Source organism: Hesperophylax consimilis, chromosome 27 (assembly GCF_061612785.1).
Source record: "Hesperophylax consimilis isolate HC1 chromosome 27, BYU_Hcon_1.0, whole genome shotgun sequence".
Lineage (NCBI taxonomy): Eukaryota > Metazoa > Arthropoda > Insecta > Trichoptera > Limnephilidae > Hesperophylax > Hesperophylax consimilis.
Window position 1 is genome coordinate 13,042,823 of NC_142862.1, and position 24,236 is coordinate 13,067,058.

At 37.1% G+C, this 24,236-nt stretch overlaps 1 protein-coding gene across 2 annotated transcripts in view; it reads right to left on the minus strand.

Moving 5' to 3' along the window:
• The window catches only part of vlc (disks large-associated protein 2), a 67,160-nt gene that overhangs the window by 34,860 nt on the left and 8,064 nt on the right, over window positions 1–24,236 (minus strand). Inside the window, exons 1-2 of one of the 2 annotated variants that reach the window (XM_089648429.1) lie at window positions 5,325–5,656; window positions 16–287 (exon numbers count right to left, since the gene is read on the minus strand). The exons of the other annotated variant lie outside the window; for it this stretch is intronic. Coding sequence (XP_089504555.1) covers window positions 16–62 — 47 coding nt within the window. The 5' untranslated portion in view covers window positions 63–287; window positions 5,325–5,656. Of the gene's footprint in view, window positions 1–15; window positions 288–5,324; window positions 5,657–24,236 lie in introns of those variants that run through there. 2 annotated transcript variants of the gene reach the window in all.

A 24,236-nucleotide genomic window follows, 5' to 3' on the forward strand; every position in this document is an offset into this window, starting at 1 on the left:
GTCTTGCATTTCTACCTCCTTATCCAGTTGTAGAAGCAACCGCCACGTTTCTTTCCACCCATAGTGCAAGTGGACAGGAACAATCAGCCAGCCAATCACAGGCCGCGTCGGCCTATCGACTTGCGCGCCTCGCTCCTATTGGCGGACGCGATTTCGGCTGTCAATCTGACGTTTACAGCTGTCAAACTGACACTTGCGAACAACTTTAATTATTGTTTTTAAATCACTTATATTTATATATTATATTTGCGGAACTTATTCATTTATGCATCATGATATTATCAACGCTGAAAATGTGTTTATAATCAGATTTTTATTATAAACTTTACTTATTATTATTTACAAACCATAAAATTACTAACTTAAGTAAAGGTATTATTGCTTTAAACACACTTTAAGCATCCTAAAAAAGTGCAGTCACAAAATTCTGACAAAAAGCCAAATCACTCGATTTCACAGTTTTGAAAATGAATTATGACCTCGCGACCTCTGGATCGAAAAACTAGCACCTTCTATGCCAAGGAATTCACGAGCACCACGACACCAACAAATACCAAAACTAATGTCATATAAACAAAATATAACAATTTTTCAATGGATTCGTAGATTTTTTTCTATGTTTAACGCCACAACTTAGAATGCGGTTCAATATTCCATTTTCAAATTCAAACTCAGGTGAATTCGCTTTCGGCCATAAACAAGCGACGATAGCCGTGCGGAGACTGCCGAAGCGCCTTCGGCAGTCTCCGGCGGCTAAATTTAAATACGAAGTGAATCACACACATGAAGGCGAACGTTCATTAGAATCATTAGAGAGAATCAGACGACGTACCAAGTTTATCTCGAAAGGGACAAACTCACTAACCTAATACTTTCACATAATTATTATAAACGAAATTATATTTTCTTATTAAACAACTGAAAATGTGGTCAAAACGATTTCTGTGGCATATTGAATTTAGTTTGTGATATTACTGACGTTACAGGGTAAAATAGAGACCTAGAGCCTTGAGACAGTCACACGTAAAATCTTTTAACATCCCAGTTTGTCAAACCTCCTATGGACAAAAATGTTTTAAATACAATGCTATCAAGCTCCTCAATTCTCTACCTACTGACATATTAGAAACACGCAAACCAAAACTTCCTTTAAAAGTAAAATCATTGATTACCTCTAATAAACATATCCATCAGGAGTATTTCTATGTATGTCTATATTTTTATTTATGCCTACTATGTATATATTCATACTTGACACCACCCTGTAAATTGCCATCTCAACACAGGCGTTTCACACCTATGAGATGGGCAATAAGTGATTTAAATGTAATATTAATATAATGAAATAAAAAAAAATTTAAAAAAAATAGTTGCGTTGGCCCAAAAAATCCCTAAAAGCAAAACAATGCAAATTTCATGAAGCCAGAGCTAACCGTCTGGGAGTTTTGCTGCTTCAGATAAATTTGACAATGAAAGGAAAAGGAAAAATGTTTCTGAAATTTATAATAATATACAGGGTGTATCGACACTAACCTGACAAACTTTAACCAGCTATTCCTTAGCACATTTGAAGTAAAAAGTGTTATGGGCACTTTGCTGTCCGGTAGCATTTTTTTTCAATTAAAAACAAAAAAAATAAAAATTTCCACACTACATCATTGTCATTGGCATTGCTTTTCGTGTTCAACAGCTGTTATAAGCAAGTATGTCGAAAAGCGTCTTCGCTCTTTCGCACACACTAAATAATAATAGTTAAAAATGAGACGAATGGTGTCGTGCCATTTCGTTGTGATTGTAAAAGTGCGCCAATATAGGTACACACGTGCATTATTCAACGGAATTCGAATAAAATATTGCCAGATGGGTTTTTAAACTTTGACAAAGGATAAAACAGTGGTGACATTTGGTGAAAATAATAAATTTTTTATTAAAAAAAACGTTACCGGACAGAAAAGTGCACATAAGATTTTTTACTCCAAATATGCTAAGGAATAGCTGGTTAAAGTTTGTCGGGTACGTGCCGATACACCCTGTATAACTTCACTAGTAAAACAGTATTCTTTGATATGTCGAAATACTGCTGGCATTATGTTGATATTTCAAAGGACCCGCCTGTGGTGCAAATGAATTGGCGACCTAAAAATAGTTACATTTATACGCCACGAATTAAGGATTCGTGTAATATTAATTTGAAACAAATTATCAAGATAGAACGAAACTTCAAAAGTTTGAACAAGGCGATTTAAAACCAAATTGGAAAGAATTAAACCCAATCAACAAAAACCATATTGGAAAGAATTAAGTACAACCAACAAAAACCATATTGGAAAGAATTAAGTCCAACCAACAAAAACCATATTGGAAAGAATCAAGTCCAACCAACAAAAACCATATCGGAAAGAATTAAGTCCAACCAACAAAAACCATATTGGAAAGATTTGAGTCCCACCAACAAAACCCATATTGGAAAGAATTAAGTCCAACCAACAAAAACCAAATTGAAATTATGTCGTGAAAGTTAAGTGACATTGAACGAAGAAGGCGAAAGCAGGCGAAATAGCGTCCGTTCAAGTGATGGGAGGTTATTTTTACTCTTCCAACCAAATCAACTAAGCAACCAGTAAGGAATGTCGCCTCGAGGCAAACAGAAAAGTTGAACTGTAGAGACGAGAGCTCATTTACTCTGAAAACTAACTGTTTTAAAGATGTTTTTACAAGACAAGGTTTTATCAAGGATAACAAATTAATTATCTCTAAATAGTATAAAATAAAGTCGCTATCCGTGTATGTCTATTTGTGCGCGTAATTCTTCTAAACTACGCAACGGATTGTGATAGGATATCATTCAGAGAATTTTTTCCGGAAGGTTTATATATATAATACAAAGTCGATGTTTTGTAATCAAGTCGTAAAAAAAATATTTTCGGGCGCTTACATTGCTAACGCTGGCTAAACCTTAAGAGATACATCAAAATAATGTACAACGGAATTGTATTTCTTGAACAGGCCTACCATGTTCGCCATGGTATATTTCTATCTCCTAAGGATAACCCCCAACAACGCCGGGTACACGTCAGCTAGTAAGCAATAATTATTAGCCTGAAACACAAATACAAATTGAAAAAATCTTCCGAGAAAAAATAAATGCCGCCGACGGGAATTGAACCCGCACCCTTCTGATTGAAGGTCAGGTGCACAGGTAATCAGACATGATTGGGTCTTTGAAACATTAAATTCGACGAGGTTAATTCTTACTCCAAGAGTAAGCCCGTACAAAATACGTACGAGATCTTCTTAAAGGTTAAAGGTACCAACATAAACATTGTGGCTTGCCATAATTGGGTTTCAGAAGAACCCTTCGGTCGTGAGGATAAAATTCTTATAACTTTAGAAAGGTGACGACGAAGATTCTCGTGAAACCGACCGAAAAATTAGTATCAGAATCTGTATTATTAGATTCGTATGCGCCGGTTCAGCGTTGGTATAGTTCAGCCGGCCTTAAGACCAGTTTGACCATACCGTGGTAACAATTTTTTCACTATTCCGACCTTAAACGCTGCGTAATATTTACACCGTGTTGTGAACGCAATAAGAAAACCGACCCTACTAAACTAACCGAAAACGTTAAAGATATATATTTGCATTTTAGTGAAGCAATGATTTGATCCCGAATAAAACTAGGCACTCAGAAGTAGCTGGCCGGGTTTCCCTAATTGTCCAAACATGACAACCTTGTCCGGACTTTTCTTCGTAGCTTTTACGATTATTCATCGTTATGATTATACAAAAATATATTTCACTAGATTCATTTATCCAGCAATCCATTAGGAAGCTTGATTTCATTCAACAAAAAATCGTGCCATCTCATCAAGACCCGGATTCACCTACTGCTTTATCTAAAACAACCTTCCACACAGCATCTCCAAAGCTGACACGGTCTTGCGAAGAGTTCATAAAAAATGCTTGCCTGAAAAACATGAACATTCCAGAAGGTACGAATAACCTAACAAAAGAAAATATTGCAATGACGAGTGAATTATCTAGCAGGCTTTGGACTACTTTGTCAATAAGGCTATCTTTCTGGTCAAAATAAATCCGGATTTGGGATCCCGGTATGCGTCCACCCTAATGCCAATGAAACTAGTAAATAAACGCGGGGCGTAATATTACGTATAAAGAGTCGGTTAGGTTAACGAGTGACAGATTTTTTGGCGCGAGTTTTGACTGTGTAGTCTGCGAGTCATTATTTGTTTACATTACTGTAGTACAGAGTACAACTTTCTGTGTGTGTGTGTTATTGCATCGTAAACATTGCAACACATAATTATACCGCAGGTCAGAGACACTTAGTATGACGAGTGGTCCAATGCATCGGGATTGGAACTCTCGGCAATGATAGCCCTCTATCATTGCACAAACAACATTTTCCGCTTAAGAAGCAGTAATAGAAATTCATAAATATTTTGTTCATCATAGGTGTTTTCTTTAAAAGAAAATAATATGTCTATACATGGTGTCCGGAAACTCGTAGTATAAGCGGGAAACTGGCGAATGTACGTCACAACATACACTAGAACACAAAACTTATTTTTTTGATACGAGCAATTTTTTTTAAAAGAGTATAAAAAACTTTTGGAGCCGGGTCTATGCTTCAACACAATTAAAAATACATTAAACCCCAACCCCAAGCGACCGATTTTTTTCAACTTTGACCTAAAAAAAATCAATTTTCGGACTCGATTTACTCGAAAACGAAATCTCAAATCAAAAAAAGTTATACCACAAAATCAACTCCAAGTGTGATATAGATGCACCAGCATTCCGCTTTTACTACGAATTTCCGGACACCGTAAGTGATCTGTCAAGAATTCAGAAGTACATTTTTTTAACATTCTTTTATTGATTTATTGTGAAAAACAGTATAATCCATTTACATTTCACAAATAACAGTAATCCCAAGTAGCCCCATTGAGGTAAGTAATATTTAGAAGAGACACATTTTTTCCATGTTCCAACGCCGAACGACCGGAAACTACCGAATCTGGTATACGCGCACTGCTACTCGCGTGATTATAGTGGAACACGTTTCGACCAGATATTAGTACGCAATAGCGCCTATATGCCTATCCCGTGATTTTCACGGAGTAAGTAAAACAAAATAGAAAAAACAATTTCGAGACTCAGGCCTATTCGAGTGGTAAAGCTTGGTAATTAGAATTAGCAAAGCTGTTTTCATTATTGACTACTATTGTGTAGCTATTTGGGAATATTCTTTACGACATCCGTGAGCCACTTTTCTGATGAAGTAGATTTATGTTTGTTACGTGTTATTATTAACCGTCCTTTGTTCCTTCGTCTTCTTCTTCCGAGACTTGAACAATTAATTTATTGCTATTAACTTCAAAGCACACACACACACACATAGCATTTAGTTAAAACACTGTGCACTGGTTTTAAGGTCAATATTTCAGATTTTAGGGTAACTTTTTAATTTTTAACGTTTCTCTTTGGGTATGAACCCGCGTCTGTTCGCGTTAGGAGGCGGCTAGCAAACTGCTGCGGCACGGCGTTTACTTGTATCAGGAACGCTATCGAAGTATAGAGTTTAGACGAAATTTAACGAAAACCGACGAAAGACGCCGAAGCTGTTTAATTTCTGTGTATATTTCGAGACGTGTGTAATCTATTTCGATACGAAATATACGTTAAGTCAAGAAATTCCGCACCCTGGGTGCAATAGGGCCACAGATGAAGAAATATTTATGTCATTTATAAGGAATGAAATAATTGCAAAGTGAGACTGCCCGGTGCCAGTTGTACTCTGGCATCACCAATTTTGGTAATGTGGTGAGACTAACGGAAGCTGGGAGTGGAATATGCAGAACACTTCGACTATTATCTACACGTATTATTATTTGGACAGAACGTGTGAACCTTAAAATTACCACCGAAAAAAAAAATTAAAATTAAAGTGCTCTCGTAAAATCTCGCAGTTGAAAGATCGGAAGAAGCAAATCTGACTTCCAGCAATTTCGTCCCATGAGCATTGTGAAGATCATTATTTTCAAACAGTAATTTGAGGCAGTTAGCGCCATATTTTAGATACATGTCCTCGCGAATGTTATTATTAACAATTTAATCAGCTATATGAATATTAAAAAAATATATAACTATGTCAAGCAACAAATTACGACAACACTTTTGCCCCAAAATGAACGATCTTCGCTGGTTTCGCGTACGTTTTAAGAAGCTTATACAACAAGTTGGGTTGTACAAGCGATACCTTTCAGACCTTCTATTGGCCGATAAAATTTAAAAAATTACAACATGGGATTGAGCGATAACTTTGTACTCTGTTAAAACAAGCATCCATACTTTTTTCAAAGTCAAGACGATAAATTTATTTGTATTGTGGATCGCAAGTGGCCACTATTGAGAATTTATAAAGTTTTAGCTGTATCGCAACAAATATGCCATCAGCTGTCAAACAAAAGTGTTTACGTTTTTTTTATGTAACACCGATTAGTGATGAAAAATAAAATGACAAATGGGTATCTACTCCCACGCAGACCAATCTAGACGTAGATTTCTGGCGTCTTCCCCATAAAAAAAAACGTAAAGTACAAAAATGCAATGATTCACAATGTTTTAACCAGTCTATAATAATAATAATATCAATTAAAGGCCAAGTCTGCATGTGTGTACCAGAGATATGCAAAATGGGTACCCAAAACCATTTGAAATGCAAAATGGAAATGGGTCAAAACTTTTCCATTTGAAAATGCAAAATGGTTTTTAGAAAAGCATTTCAAATGAAAAATGCAAAATACCTATTTTCAAAATGCATTGAAAATGCAAAATGGTTTCTCAGGTCAAACAATTAAAATAATTATAGAATTTTTAAACAATTTTGTCATATAATAATGGACATCAATGTAGAACAAACATATTACATGATGGTAAATCCAAAAATACCACGACTATAGATTATGAAACCACAAAAAATTTGCGCGGGTCTAATGTTGCCAACGTAAAAACATAGAAACTGCTATCTAACATTTAATATTACAGCATCATGGCCCCATGTTCAGTATTTGAATCAGTATTTTTTGTATTGGTATCACTCAATTGCCAGGGTTTCTACCAGGGAGCAACTTGACAAATGTAAATTATCTCTCATAGCGAGGTTGGGCACCGACTGATATTTGGGGCTTATGAAAAAAAGATGAGTGGAGATAGTAGGAAGAATGTTGCAAAAAAGCATTTATAATGGAAAATGCATTGAGAAAAGCATTTAAAATGCTAAATGCAAAATGGTTTTTAGAAAAGCATTTAAAATGCAAAATGGAAAATACCCATTTTGCATTTCCATTTGAAATGGATTTATTTGAAATAAAGCACATCTCTGGTGTGTACCCTATAGCCTCAAAAACAACTGGAGCGATTTTGTTGAAAACTTCAAAGTTTGTTCTCATTAGTGCCAGGAGTGTTTTGAAAGTAGTTTGAATGGTAGAAAAAAAAAGTGGGGACGCCCGAGGAAGACAACTTGAGTTGGCGTCGCGTTTGGGTCCCACCCAGGCGTCGCACGTTCAATTTTTTGGCTGGCTAAGTCCTCCATCACAACATAAGCAATAGTTTCCGCTTACTGTGGTGGTAGTAGGAGATTTTCAAATCAGTGTTAGGTTATTCGTAACCCGGGACGATTTATCTATATTTGTAAAAAATAAATTATGTTCGGTAAAATTAGGCGTATGTTATGAACGAAGAATGGGATGTAAGGACAATGTATGACGTGTAAGCGAATGGTGGAAGAAGTTGAGAACGCCCGAGAAAGACGCGGTACGATGAAGTTAACCAACACTAAAAATGCACCAGTTTTCAGGTACTAGAAATCACAATCTCAAAAATTTACTCTAAACCATTTATAATCCAGAGCAACGCCGGGTACGATTTTCTGTAGTATAGATGAACGCTGTTGGCGACACTTTTGTGCGCACGGTTTCTTTCATACATACAATGCCGCCCCGGGAACCATTTATAGGATAACCAACACCTCTCAAGTGGTTCGCTACGTTTGGTGGTTTAGCAGGGGTGCCGGGGTTCATCTGGTGTGTTCAGGATGCGCTTGCCCACCAACTGCGTGGCGTGGCAGATCGGGAAAGGCTGGTTTGGGGAGACCCTTTGACCTCTCCAACTGGTCTCATGACACATCGCCTTGCGCCGCAGTGAGAGGGATATATTCATATGTCCGTCACTATTAGATACACTGATCCCTAGATTCATACCCAGGGCCGGCCCTGAGTCAAATGGCACCAGGCGCGAGTATAAATTTGGTGCCCCTTGTCAAAACCATAGACGCCTAGGCCATAGGAGTAGATAGAAGGTGGATGATTTATATTTTGTGTAGCGCCGTTTTTATGAAAAATAATCTCAAGTGCGAAGTGTAAGTTACTCTAAGGTGTGAGGTATTATCAGCGCCTTGGAGCTTTGGCAATTCGGCGCCCGGAGCGGACTGCTCCAATCGCGCCCGCAGAGAACCGATCCTGTAATCCTACCCAACCGAACCTTTCCTTTAAAAAAAAACCCCGAGGGAAAATGTTTTCTTAGGGCCTCATGTGTGGGGTTAATGTTAAAAAAATGTAGTAACACTAAATTGCGCGAAACTCCGCTTGCGGTTGCTTCGTTCCTTTCCCATAATTCGTGGCTCGGTCCGCAAATGTATACGCAGCATAAGGTACAGACGCGACGCGAACGCGTGGCATATTATTATTTGTCGTAGCCAGTTGTGATTAGTATTATAGTTATTTAGTTCTTTGATGTCTGCTGTACGGACGCATTAGCATCGATTCCATTTACCTTTGATAGCGTCATAAAAGGTCCCACATACCACTGCACATGCAGTGTAATATGCAACAGTCAGCTAATGTCAAAATATTAATATTAAAAAAAAAACTTGTACTTATTACTACCCGAATAGACCTGACCTAGAAATTCCAGATAGGCTGTTAAAGTTCCATGATACCAAAGCTCACCTTCGAGAGTTTTTGGTTGACTACGGTTGGAAACGTCATTTAAATAATTATTTTCGTAATTTTCTGCAGCCACAAACTGTTTCAAAGTCTACGGTTAGTGAGAAAGTGAATTTGAAATGAAAATGATAAAATTGCACTTGCTTGGCGTGTATGCACGCCAAGCGTTTTACATGTTCACATTGCGACTACAAAGTTGCATAACTAACAAACACTTCAATTAAGCCACCGCACAACCAATTTCTACCGATTTATAACAAGTTTCTCGTTAACTCTAAGTTTTTATGTTCCAAAAAAAATTATGTTAGTTTTGAAGATAATATCTATACATTTGTTATGCTGAAAATTATACGAAATTTCTTAGATAGAAAAAATCTCAAAGTAAGGTACGAAAATTATTCAAAACGCGTTTTGTTTTCTGATTTAATATGTTATAGGCATGAAAAAATTCACAGTGTATCTTTAAATGCAACTAAAGCATTTGTCGAGAGATTTTTGATTTCAACGCATGGTGGGAACCAGACGCTTTAGACCCCCCAGCTAGATGTAGGTACAGATTTATTTTAATATTGTAGATTTTTATAGAAACGAGAAGTAGCACAGTTTGAGAATCTGTGCATCGGCTCGCGACGCCTTCCATTGAACGACTATAAATAGTTGTGTGAGAAAGGAGCAGTCAGCAGCGGTAGCACTTTGTTTTATTTCCGCTTAGACTAGGTACGTACTGCCGGGTACCCGCGGCTGGGCACGCACCACGTACTGGTATGCGTGCACACGTCAGTTCATGATTTATAATATATAATCGACTGACGTACCGCTGATAGCTCCGTTGTAACCACTCCCACTTTCGAGTTGTTCAATACACCGAATATTAATTCATGTTTATGTGGTAATTAAATACCAACACCCCGTTTCCCCACAGAGGTAGGCACAGAGGATGGACTACCAAACAACTTGGTCTTCGCACACACTCCTGACCTCATTCACATTGGAAGGAACGGTTTGTGTAGTGGAATGGGAAAGCTTTTGTGTGATATTGTGTCTAAAATGTAACATTAATGGCAATGTCAATAGAACTACTTTATAAGTAACTAACTAACTAACCATCACGCCGTTTCCCCGCAGGGGTAGGCAGAAAGGACGGGCTGCCTAACAACTCGGTCTTGGCACACACTTCTTGCCTCATTCACATTCATACATACTCTTATATTGTGCTGACTCTTGACATGGCCCGACTCGAGTATCTGATTCACTTGATCGGGCCATGTCTTCCTCGGGCGTCCCTGACTTCCGCTACCATTCACATATTCATCATATATCCTCCTTACACTCCTTTCTTCGCTCATTAGCTCTACATGCCCAATCCATCTCAGCGTCCCTTTCTTAATCTTACTCATTACTCTTACATCAGCCTTGCACTCTTTGCGGATCTCCACATTCCTCACACGGTCATACATGGTTTTACCACAAATACGCCTCAGGGATCTCATTTCAACAGCATTCAATCTACTTTCATCCTTTCTCTCCCAGTTCCATGCCTCACTTCCATACATCAGGGTAGGCGCCAACTGCGTTCAGTCCTCCATTAACGGAGTTACCTGCATTTACCCTTCTTTCAATATCTCTGTCAGCCTTCCCATCTCTCGTAAATATACTTCCTAAATACACAAACTCATCCACCTGCTCCAAGTATTCCTCATTCATAACTATATTGCACACTGTTTTCGTACTCTCTTTTTCTAACACCATTACTTTAGACTTACTTACATTCATCATTAACGCATTCTTCATGCATACTTCGTTCATCCTAGACACGAGAGACCGTAGATCATCCACACAATTAGCAATCAGCACCGCATCATCAGCATACAACAGGCAAAATACTTTCAGATTTCTCAAATTCGCGCCCAATCCACCTCTTTCAATTCTTGCATACAATTATCCATGTATAGATTGAATAACCACGGTGACATTACGCAGCCTTGTTTAACACCTTTTGTGATATCAAACCACCCCGTAAAACCACCGTTCACCCTCAACACATGCAACGCTTCCCTCATACAGAGACGCAATTGCATACTTGGACATCACCTTCCATAGCTTTTTCCCGTCGACCCGGTCGTATGCTTTTTGTAGATCTACAAAGGCACAGAAAAGTTTCTGTTTTTTTGCCAGAAACTTTATATACCCAATATTATATTTATTGTCTGACATGGTAAACCCCCGCATATCTTGACCGACACTGCTCTTGGTCACTGGCAAACTGGACGGCAGGACAAACGGAGGAAGATCACCGACTGATCAAGTGTCACAGGCATCCGCAACGTCGGAGTCCTTAGTTCTTCGTTGAAGCGCAGAACTGCGAGGAGTGTAGGAGTCTGATTCATCAGGCCTATTCATTGCAGTACGGAACATGATCCACAGAGACGAGTCAGTCACTCAAATAGAAAAAATCCAATCGGATATGAATAAATTAATTAAAAAATATATCCTGACATTTGAAACGCAGTGTTCCACATTGAGCGGTACTGGAGTTTGATGCGTGTACCGCTATCGTGGAAACGGTCGGCAATTCACTACCGTTACCACTAGGCTCTCTGACCGTGACCAAATTATATTACACTACTTATTAAAAAAAATACAAATTGAAATTGTATACCGGTAAACTAATAATAATTATAAACAATCCTCTAACTCCAGAGAACTAAAAATAAATTAAAAGAACTATGTTCGTTCTTGGCGAGACAGTTGTAATAATAATGATCAGTGAGTGGTGAAATGATTCAATGCGTCGGGCTCCCTCGATTCAATCCCCTCTTAGTTAAGACCTCCATCATTGCACAAGCAACATTTTCAGCTTTTTTAGGAATTCTAATATTGGCAAGATATTCGTAATCTCCAATTTTTTGTCTTTCCATTTTTAAAAAAGTAGGAAAAAACGTTTACATAACGTAAATAGTGATGGGCATAATCAAAATAGGTTGACAATAAAAAATAAATATCTCAGACTATAAAAATTTTACCATTTGTTATTTCGGCTACTAACATTATACCTAGCGCTGTCATTCAAAATTTAGGCGTATTAGATCTGTCAAAGAATTTATATATAAAATGCAAAAATCAATCATTTTAAATACATGTAGGATTACAAAAGATTTTTTAAATATTTATATTGAGGGATCAGTAGGGTTTATAGGCTCTGTTAGCTGTTAGGAGTTCTACCGATCCGAACCCTCTGATATGAAAATATCTGGAGTCGGTGAGTTGACATGTTGTTCTTGTATTGTTTTGTATTTATTATGCTTATATAATGCACTTGCATAGTGTGGATTGACTAGATGATCATTTGTGGAAAGGTTTAGTTTTTCCTGTGGGGAAGATTTAACCCGGACATAAAGTCGGAAAAATAAAAATCGAAATATTTTTAGGAACGATGATTCGAATTAATGTTTCATTATGCAGCTAAAACTCCGAGCAACTTTTTATCGATCTCCTTCCTTTCCTACTCCCTTCTGACTCATAATATATACCAATTGGGAATGGCCATATAATAAAGAAGAAAACTAGAAATGCCTTCAATACAAATTTGAATGGAAACAAATGTGCCACTGACTTAGTACCTTTTGATCCTAGACCATTTATAGCATGCGGTGTCTCTCGTACACTCGCCTGAAATTGTATATCGCTATCCCATTTGAATTTTATAATCATGGTGAAACACAGTTTTGAATGCAAATATAGGCCCAAATTGGGTTTATCCCAATTCCAGGCAAATGGCGACAAAAATAGACCTATCAGAGATTTTTATTTCATTATGTAATCTAATCGCAATCACAATGTAATATGTAGAATATTGTTTGTCTTTCGTTTCGTTATCAACTAGTTATTTTTGGTTATCAAGTACATCCATCAATATTATGAATGGAATATATAATGTGTTGGTCGTATCGCCGTGTTGAATTAAAACAATCCAAATGGGTTCAACAGTCCCGCCAAGTTCGAATCCAAATATGTTCAACAGTCCCCCCAAGTACAAATCCAAATAAGTTCAACAGTCTCCCCAAGTACGAATCCAAATAAGTTCAACAGTCCCCCCCAAATACGAATCCAAATAAGTTCAACAGTCCCCCCCCAAATACGAATCCAAATAAGTTCAACAGTCCCCCACGTACGAATCACTGAACATTCGAGGTGACGAATCCATCAGAAACATTTGCACCACGAACATGTTACCCTTTTATTACAATTTTTTCACAATTCTGAAAATGTTCTGATTCATAGAACAATATTATATATTCATAGAATGGTCGATATTTTTCAATTGGATATCTCGCTTAACCCCTTGGGCAATTTTGGGAGATATATTCTTCACAAACAAGAATCAAACTGGAAACAAAGCATGTCTGTGAAGAATATATCTTTTTTAGGCCTGACACGGTCTCATAAAAGTTATTTTATATAATTATGTATTATGGTGAGAAATATGATTTAAACAGTGTTAGAATGAGAGAATACCGCGCTTTCAGATTGCATTAAAAATCACCATAAACGCTACCGAAAAAAATTAAATAATTCAATGAAATAACGGTTTCATGATAAATCGTCAAAATGACAATTCAACACACCTATAAAAAGTGTTATAAAGTTATGAAAAGTGATTAAACAAAAACTAGGTTAATTAGGTTACTTATGTAACTATGGAATCAAATGCAAAAATATTTTCCTTCGAATCCGTATTCTGACAGTTCTCCTAAGAGCAATACATTGCAAAATGTCAGAGGCTTTAGGGGATAGGTCCACAGATATTTTTAGAGGTTTAGATAAAATCGTCTGTAATATCGTTAAGAAAGTAGTCTAGAAGAGTTATTTGCAAACCATTGTGAAATGACCGTGGTTTGTAGGTCAATGGCAATAAGAACACCTACAATTACTTTTACAATAGCATTGACATAGAAAAAACTAGATGAGCCCTCCGCTAATACGCATGCACGACTTCTTGATCAAAATATCAGTGAATTTTTACGCAATAATAAATTCAACTAAACGCGTAAATATGAAGACGAAGATAATACTAATAAATAAAGAAAAAAAAAGTTAACGGTCGCAACTGGGAATCGAACCCAGGATCTCTGTCTTACCGAGACAACGCTTCTAACTACTCGGCCATTTTGATCCGATTTTTAACGATCTCATATTTCAAATAAGAATGGCGGCGGATGCGTCTGCCCATCTACATAGTGCGTGGCGGGCCAGATCGGGAGATACTGGTTGATGTATATCTTTTGACTTCTCCGGCAGGACTCTCTCGACCCATCGCCTTGCACCGCTGTGAGGGATGGATTCATTCACCTCCTGGACTGACTCCAAGTTCCTACCCACCCCTCGTACCTTTTTCCTTCACAAAACTTAACTTCCTTCCTTTCCTAAAAATACCCTCCACTCAGCTTCCCTAAAGATGACATAGGCCCTGAGGCCCTTCAGGGGAATTATTTTTCTTAATTATTTATAAAAAAATAAAATAAAAATGTAACGGTCGCAACTGGGATTCGAACCCGGGAAGTCTATCTTACTGGGACAACGCCTCTAACTAATTCGAATGGAACCACAGCACTCTAATGCTTGTGGCGATAAAGTTGAAAATGCCACTTACGCCTCCGCCTGCTTCAATTTATGCAACAACAAAAAACATCCAAAAAAACATGTTTCGATTTATTTTTGAAGCTCAGGCCCAAAAAATAGAAATGTAAATAAATTTAAATGTTTTCCAGTCAGAATCTAAAAAACTTAAATTGCCACACTATACAATAAAAGCAAATCCGAAAAAAGGTTTGTAAGTAGAAAATTTTACAGTTCAAACCAGTTTTAAAGGCCTGAAACTATCTAGATTTATAAAAAGACCTGCTAGGAAAATGATCGGTTAAGGCACTATTTGCCAAATCACTATTTTGATTCATGTTTATAACGAATTGGTGTACATTATGAATACCAAAAAAATATGCTTTAGATAAATTGAATGTTTTCGTATCATTTCGCTTGAGTAGAATACAATTAAAAATATAAATTACTCGATAAAAAAATATAAATGTAAAATACTAAAAAACATATTTTTTCAATAGAAATGTATGAACGCATAAAGAAAACAACTTTTAAAAAATATAGAATTATTAAGATTATCTGTGACAGTTTCACGTGATTAACTTTTTTGCTTTCTTGTAAAATTATTTACAAAATAAATTTTAAAAAAACAGCTTTGTGCTTGAAATCGAACGTTTCTATACTCCGTTTGTCAAGCGATTTTAATGCCTATTAACTACAATATAAGGTATACAAAGAATATACACATTGTTGGCTTGTAGCTTTCTCTTAACCTTAAAGCAAAGGTCATGTTATATCTTTATTTTGTATACATCTAAAGCATCAATTTTTCAAATCAAAAACATAACATTATGATTTTGAATTTTTTCGCATTGCATCGCCCTGACTATATTTGAAAAAAATGCCGATCGGAATGCGATAAGCCAGTGTTTGTTTTGCTTTGAAAATAAACGTTTAGAGTTTTAACTGCCACTGCTGGAGAGAGAAGACGGCTATTTGTGTTCTAGGCTATTAATAAATAGTTTTAGGAGCCGTGGTCAGCTAGCAGCACCCAGTACAGTACTCACTCAACAAAACTACTTGCTGCTTCTTTTTGAAGACATTCACCACAGTTATTCGTAACGAAAGTGCAACTTAAGTCTTGTATAGCGGGCTATTCAAAATAACACCTCTTATTGGAAAACCCTGTACAAACATTGTTAAGATAATTTTATCCAGTTTCTAAAATGAATTTCTTATTTTAGATACCTCGGAAGCATTCCGAAATTCCGTGAAATTTCACCATGTCGTTGGAACTTGTTGGTAAAATTATTTTAAAACATGAAGGGTTAAGCTTCCCTTTCCATTATTCGTTACGCTTACAAAAGCCTTACAAGAATTTTCCAGATCAGAGAACCTCATTTCTACAGCATTCAGTCTACTTTCATTCTTCCTCTGTCAGTCCCATACCTCACTGCCTTACATCAGGATTGGTCTCCATCATGACCTCCATTATGGACAAAAAATTAGGTATATAAGAGCGTATTAGCATATAAGCATGTACAGTCACACATAGTACATGTATTGACTATTATTCCGCCATCACGATAACACAGTAAAAGGCAAAAACATAACATCATTATTATAGCAGAAAGTTTTGTATCACCCGAGAGGGAAAGCTGGCTCCGTGGGAACGAGCAGACAATACGAAAGGTTGAAATAGCTGATGGCCCTCCGTGCCAGATACCAATTTCAAATCGAACACTTTAGCACAGCCTCTCATTTTAAGCCCCACATACCCAATTTCTACAGATTTATAACAAGTTTCTCGTTAACTCTTTAAGTTTTTAAGTTCCAAAAAAATATGTGTTATTTTTTAAGATAATATCTATACATTTGTTACGCCGAAACGGTAATTATATGAAATTCCCCCGATAGAAAAAAATTCAAAGAAAATTGTTAAAAACACGTTTTGTTCCGTTATTTAATATGTTATAGGCGTGAATAAATTCACAATCTTTAAAACTAAATATTTGTCTAGAGATTTTTGCTCTATTTCAAACGAGTCGTGTTTTATTAAATATTTTCAGCGTTTTCGCTCAATTATCATCGTTTTTTTATACAGGGTTTTCCAATAAGAGGTGTTATTTTGAATAGCCCGCTATTTCGGTAGATGTTACTTTTGAAGCTGTCATTTTTTGACATTTGACAAGTAGAAACTACGCCATTAATAAAAATGGAACGATACACGCTTCAACAACGCATTGAAATTATTAAAATTCACTTGAGTGAATCAAATGCAAATCATCTTGAGTGACGAGGCCCATTTCCACCTCGGTGGCTTCGTCAACAAGCAAAATTGTCGCATCTGGGGCTCGGAAAACCCAAGAGTTATTGTTGAAAAGCCTCTCTATCCTTAACGTGTGACTGTTTGGTGCGGTTTATGGTCCGGCGGAGTCATTGGACCTTACTTACCTAGTTACGGGGAATGGATTACGCTATCGAGAGATGATTAATGATTTTTTATGGCCGGAATTGGATGGTATTGATCTGGACAGCGTTTACTTTCAAGAAGACGGCGCTACGTGCCACACAAGCAACGAAACCATTGATTTTTTACTATTGAATATCAAAATAACATCTCTTATTGGAAAACCCTCTATTTTTGCGCTCCCTCTAATAATAATATTTGGCTAATTTATATAGCGCCGTTTTCGTGAGAAATCACCTCAAGGGCACATTCGTATATACATATCTCTCTTTCAAAGCATCTTTGAACGCTTACAATGGGGTCTTAAAAAATCTGAGCCGACTTAATCAGATAATTTAAAGATGTTCAGTATGGTACATGGCGAATATTAAAAATAAATCAATATAAGTAAGGTAGCTACGTATTTATTTTAGAATAGAAATTTTGATTTTTCCGCTATTTATAGCTTTTAAGTCTTCGATTGAACTACATAGATTTCCTGATACTTTTACGTGAATTTGATCTATGGTGTTGGAAGGTCGTTAAAAAGTTTAAAACAGACATTTTCCAAACAAAATCTGCCAAAGTAAAAAATGTTAACATTCGAACTAGTTAGGAGAAAAATAAAGCAGAAAAGAGCTCGGGCATGGGAAAATTTGAACAGCTTTTCCCGTCTGGAATGTTTAGATCAACGCAACTATTTTCAGTAAATATACAGAAAATGGAGACACGTAGTTGACAATAATGAGAAGCATTTCAGTCTCCGTAAATGGTAAATAATGCATTTTAAAAATTGTTCTTTAAAATTAGATTCGATTGTTCTCTTGGCGGCCGTTGTTATTGTTGCGAAAATTTTAAGGTTAGTTTTATTTCTTCTCTTATTTTATCCCAAAATATGAACATATTATCCTAAAATAGGTTCGTTGATTCTTAATTTGGGTTTAAATAAATTTAAAAAAAAAACTATTTTAATATTATTATGTTAAAACATGAATCCAAATTATCAGTTTTTTTAACGAAGTAGCATTTCCAGAAACTGAAATAAATACTTCTCTTTATTATCTTAACTGATAAAAAAATATTTAAAAAAAATGTGTTTTATTAAGCTTGCCCCTATTTGGGGTATAACCCGCGTTGCGAATAACCTGATACAATATTTGGAAATGTTCTACTATCACCACAAGTAAGCGGAAAATGTTGCTTGTGTTGTGGTGGAGGACTTAACCAGCCGAGAAATTGAACACACTACGCCTGGGTGGGACCTAAACGCGATGCCAACTCAGCTACTGACCGATGGTTTTACAATAAGTTAACTGTTTCAGAATGAGACAACATGTTAACTCTTCTGTAAAATGTTGTACATGTTGGTTATAGATCTCTTTTACATTTTGTCAAATGATATAATAATATAATAAATGATAATATTTTACACACTTGGTTTCGCTAGTCTAATTCCAATTTCGTTTTCATCTTTGAAACGTAAAAACGAAAGCGGTTGACGCCGACTTCTTGTGCTTTCAACATCCTCCTACGACAAAACCACCGTTCCAACTATCCCATAATATTATACATTTCACCATTTATATACATCGTCATACAGGACGTCTTGTAGTCGATGCGAAATATTTAAACACGTTACAAAGCAGACATAATGATAATGTCGTGTTCCTCCCAAAGAAGCCATGACATGAGAATGTGAATTAAATACTAGAATGGAGTATGTCAAATAACATCCAAAGAACGCGAAGACATAGACAACGGTGCGGGGTTTAGGAATCCTGTGTAGTGTCTTTTTAGAGGAGAGGATGTTCTGGGAATAAAAAAGTTTTGTATGAGGGGTGGGTAGAAATCTGGGGGTCATTTTTTCTAGGAGTGACAGACGAATGAATCCATTCTTCTCACCGCTGTGCAAGGCGATGGGTCGAGAGAGTCCTGCCGGAGAGGTCAAAAGATATTCATCAACCAGTCTCTCCCGATCTGGCCCGCCACGCATTATGTAGGTGGGCAGACGCATCCGCCGCTAAGACCTAAACAAACCATACCCCATGAATTCGGGCACCAAACACAACGAACCACCTGGATGACAGCGGTATTGGTTGTCCAATAAATGGTTCCCGGGGCGGCGATACACGCACCCGCCCCCTAACTAAAAGGTTCGTTAAAGTCCAGCTACACTACTCGCGAAGTTGATCGAAGTTGACCGAATACGATAGTGTGGGCACGAACTTCACTTCGCTTCGGGCTTCGCTTCGCTTCGCCCGACTTCCGATTGTTGTCGGCAAATGCGCCCGAGTCAAAGGACTCGAAGCGTTACTCGCGAAGTTGCACGAGTGTGTGGGCACGCACTTCGAACTTCGGCTAACTTCGTCGAGGACTTGGCTTCTATCATTCCTTGATTTTGAGAAATTTGTAATCTTTAAAAAGTACGAAGAATTCGTGTGGCTCAGTATGTCTGTACAAATAGAGAACAATAGCGCGAGTTGCTTTTACGTCTAACAAATGGCGCTGTTTAAAAAAAAAAGCATGTTTGTCCAACAGAGAACATGCGAAGAAAACATCTATGTAATATAGGTGTATTAAAATACACGCGTATTCGAATGCACAACGTTGTGTCAAAATTTCAAAGAAAACTGTTTCAAAGAACTTTCGGAGATTTAAGATTTTGAACACACGAACATTTACATTTTTATTTATATGGATGGGCTTTTACATGATATATATTTTACAAACAAGGACGCTTAGAAGGTTTGGGCTTGTAGAGCGAATAAGCGAAGAAAGGAGTGTAAGGAGAATATATGATGCGAATGCGAATGGTAGCAGAATGGTACCGAGGAAGACATGGTACGATCAAGTGAATCAGATACTCGAGTCGGGCCATGTCAAGAGTCAGAATAATAGAGTATGTGAATGAGGCAAGAAGTGTGTGCCAAGATCGAGTTGTTTGGGCGGTCCGTCCTTTCTGCCTACCCCTGCGGAGAAAAGGCGTGATGGTTAGTTAGTTATTTTACAAGATTTACTGCACAATACCAGTGTTGTTAATTCAGTAATCATCGTTGTTATCAACATTTTTTTATTGCCTGTATAACGGTGGAGGACTTGTCTAGCGGAGGATTGAATTCTTGATGCCTGGTCGGGAACTAATATCTTTGTAACACAAACTTCCTCCTGGTCCTCGGCACATTGTGCAAGCATAGGTACATATAATATCCTTTAAGGCGATGCACTACGTCGTGTAATATTTTAAATTGAGCCGCTATCAATAACAACCCTTACGTAGATGGCTATAAGGTTTAAATTTCAGCTAACACCATCCGCCTGTTTTGATTTGTGCACGAAAAAAACATGGCATAAAAGTGCCTTTTATTTTATTTTGTGGATGTTCAGGCATAAATTTTTTTTCCGATCATTTTATAAATAACTTAATTTGCCACATTATACAATAAAATCATAACCGAAAATGGGTTCGTAAGTAGGAGATTTTGAACTTTAAAGCAGTTTTCATAGAACTATACATAATTTTTTTCTGGGCTTATAAAAAATCTTATCTAAAAAATACTCGATTATTTCAAAGGCCAAGATGTATTCTACTCGCAGTATTTAATTAAAGCATCTGAAACATTTCTAGGTGACCAAATTTTCAAACCAAAAACGCATAATTTTGCATTACTACGTATGGCATCGCTTTTGTTTCGCATCGAGTAGCAGACAACCTGTATGGCCGGCATGCATATTATTTGAGTGGGTTCCGAAGCAATAATAAGGCAACCTATTATAATGTGATATCATTGAAAACTTGGCATAAGGAAGGCCGACATTGACATGAATAAAGGATGATTTATTACGAATCAGATAAAGAAAGTAACGCTCAAATCAAGTCGCCACGAAAGTTAAGTAACATTTGCAGAAGTTAGCGCTTGGATACATCACTTACCAGAACAGAATTGGATAATTTTCTATTTTTAAATAAGAACACCATTCACAGTCGAAACCTCGCTTGAAATGGCTTTAGGCGTGTTTGGTGACCAGATTTTCCTCTTCCCCATCTCCTTCCCTTCGCCAATCCCTCCAGACTTATAATACAGTTGGCTAGGGACAGTTGGGATTCTTGTGATTTGAGGCGATTTTTCACGAAAACGGCGATATACAAATTGGCCAAATATTATAAAAATTAAACATTTTATTGAATGAGAATACGTCTTATAGGTAGGTACTAATGTAAAATATGAAAACTTCTGCTAAAAGTTTTTTTTTAAATTTAAATTCGAGCTTTACTCTCTGTTCTTCAGATCGCAATGATTATTGTACAACCTTCGTTAAGATCTGAAAATAAAAATTAAGTAGAGGAAGAAGAAGATATTGTTCAGAATCTATAAAATGAAAAACTGAAATTCAATGCATCAAAAAAACAAACTAGTTCTTAAATTTCTCTTCCTACGACTAGTTCTCGAGTTCAAGACCTCGGCCGTGGGACGATTTGCCGACCTCTGTATTTCCCCCTTCAAGACCTACGATTCATTACTTCCTCTCCTCAAAGAGACCCTCCACACAGCATACCCAAAGATGATATTGGCCCTGAGGGAAATTATTTTCCTCAAATGCTCCGAGTAACTAGCGTCGTCAATGATCCCTTCGGCATCCGTGTGCATAGTCGGGAAACACGCCAGACATTTGTACACGGGTAGACCTGTGTTCACACCTTCATCTTCTCAAAAAGACCCCTCCACACGTCACCCCCAAAGATGCACATGCACTGAGATGAACTATTTTTCTCAGAGCCTCCTATGTGGAGTAAATGTAAAAAAAATACATTTGAGAAGATTGTAAAATTATTACAAAAAAAAATTGTGCAATATTTCGAATAAATTAAATATTCCATACAGTTAATCGGGTCATTAAAATTAATGGAGCAATAAAATATTAGCACACGATAAAAAAAAACTTAATTTTATTTTACGTGGTGTAAGATTAATATAAAATCTACACTCCTCTCCAGCAAGGCGTTCGAACATAATTTCAAGACGTGGGCGGAAGAAGGCGTCAGTGGACCTTTCAAAACTGCTACAGATACGAGTCTACTCGAGAAATGCTCAATTTATAACGTTCAAGAGTTCTGCATACACTAACTTGTATTGGATTCATTTCATTCGAGTGGTAGAATACTCTCCAACATTCAGTCTTAAAAGCAATGCTTGAAATGGCTTTATCAGTATTTTATGGCCAGATTTTAATAGCCAGGTACTTCCCAAACCTTCCCTCCCCTCATCCATCCAGCCTCGTAACGTCACAACATACCCCAACTGGGGATGACACAGTCCTACTGGCAGATGGGAACAGTTTGGACGTGATGTCGAGAATCGTAATATACAAAAGTCAACGAACTAATCAGACACTACTAACTCTTCTGTATTAGTTGTTACAATTGCATTGACGAACGCCATGACCTACAACAAGATTCGCCTCTTTCACGTGCATGCAAGTAAGTACAAGCACGTCCAGCATGATGTCACCGGTCCATCAGCGAAGTAGTGTCGCATGATTCGTGCGTTACACCGCCACCAGCCACCGGTGCGAAGCACTGTTCTCTGACCATCCCTGGCAGCGTGCACTCAGCACCGTGCCTACACCGTCTGTGCCATACATCAGTCATGGTTTTCTCTATGCGTTTGTACAGTAATATCCCATAAAAAAGAAGTTTGTATTATAATTTTAACGCAATTTAAATTCCATGCTGTTCGAATAACACTGCCCAAGAGCTAGTCCGAAATTAATACTCTACGTGCTAAATGAATTCAGCACGTATGGACTTTCTGTCCCTAGAAATAGTTAACAAAAAACAAAGTACATAATATAATATTGGCGCTAGAGTGGTAGAAATGCAAATCTAGGGCATTTACTGGGTAACCGGGTGCGCAACAAGCAAGACAAGGTTGTATGCAAAGCACAAAGGATAACAATGTGTTTCAGGCTAATAATTATTGCATAAACTAATTTGTTAACAATAGTAATAGAATAAGTTCATTACAGCAGATTTTTTTTGTTGTTGCTGCATTTCCAGAAAAGGTTTTCTGGTTTCAGTGAGTTTCTGAGGAAAGTTTGGGTAATTTTTTATCCAACCGGAGCATTTTTTTCCTATACAAATTTCCGATTCAACTCCCAATGATGTGAGGTACGAACAGCCACGGGTTGATATTGCACTGAGTCCGTCCAGCTGTTACAGCCTGCAGACAAAGCGCGATGCATGTGTGTTAAGGCGACATAAAGCTAAGGACCCGACAGAATTTGTCTCGGGTTTGCTCAGCTATTTCTAACAATTATTTCTGATGAACGTATTACTAAAATGACAAATGTTTCCAGAGTGCTCCCTACGGAAGTAAGTTATTTGCATTTAAGATTAAAAAACAGAAACTTACCATAAAATATTTTATGTAAAAATTTTCGAAAATTTTATAAAACGTTTTTCAACTATAAAATTAGCGGTGAACACCAGATTTTGAATTACTAACTTTCTGGGGAATTCCTCTAAAAACAATTGAGATTTTAGTAATACGTTTATTAGAAATAATTAAAATAAACCCCACGGAAAAACGATTTTCTAGGTCAAATTCGACAATTGTTTTTACAAGAATTCATCACTTATTCATACTTTATTTTCTAGATTTGACAGGGCAAATTCAACCGCAGGTCTGTTCGTTACACAAGAGCCGCGCGTCGCATTTTTTTTGTGCACGGCTGCTTCACTTACGTCATTAAGATTCTGGCTTTATTTTAGAGTGTTGTCTCGTCTTAAGGAAACAAACCAGTTATACTGCTGTCCCCAGAAGGACATGGCGTGCGGATCTTGCTGGACGCGTCATAATAAAACACATATTATACTGCACAGTGTACTAAATTATATAGGAAAGTCGTCATTCAGTAGGAAATGCGATAAGTCTGCTGTTTTATATGCATTCTCGGCTAGTCAAGGTTCTACGCTACCTTTATGATGGCTCCGCATTTGGTGGTGCGTTTATTGGTCTATGATTTCATATTTGACCAACGGAGGAAACTTTAACAAGTTAGAAGTAGTATGTACTCACAATTCCCAAAGTTAGAATGTCATTGTTCCACTTTTTTGTGAATACCGCACAAGTGCGCTCTACTGTTGAATTTGGCAGCCGCCTTTG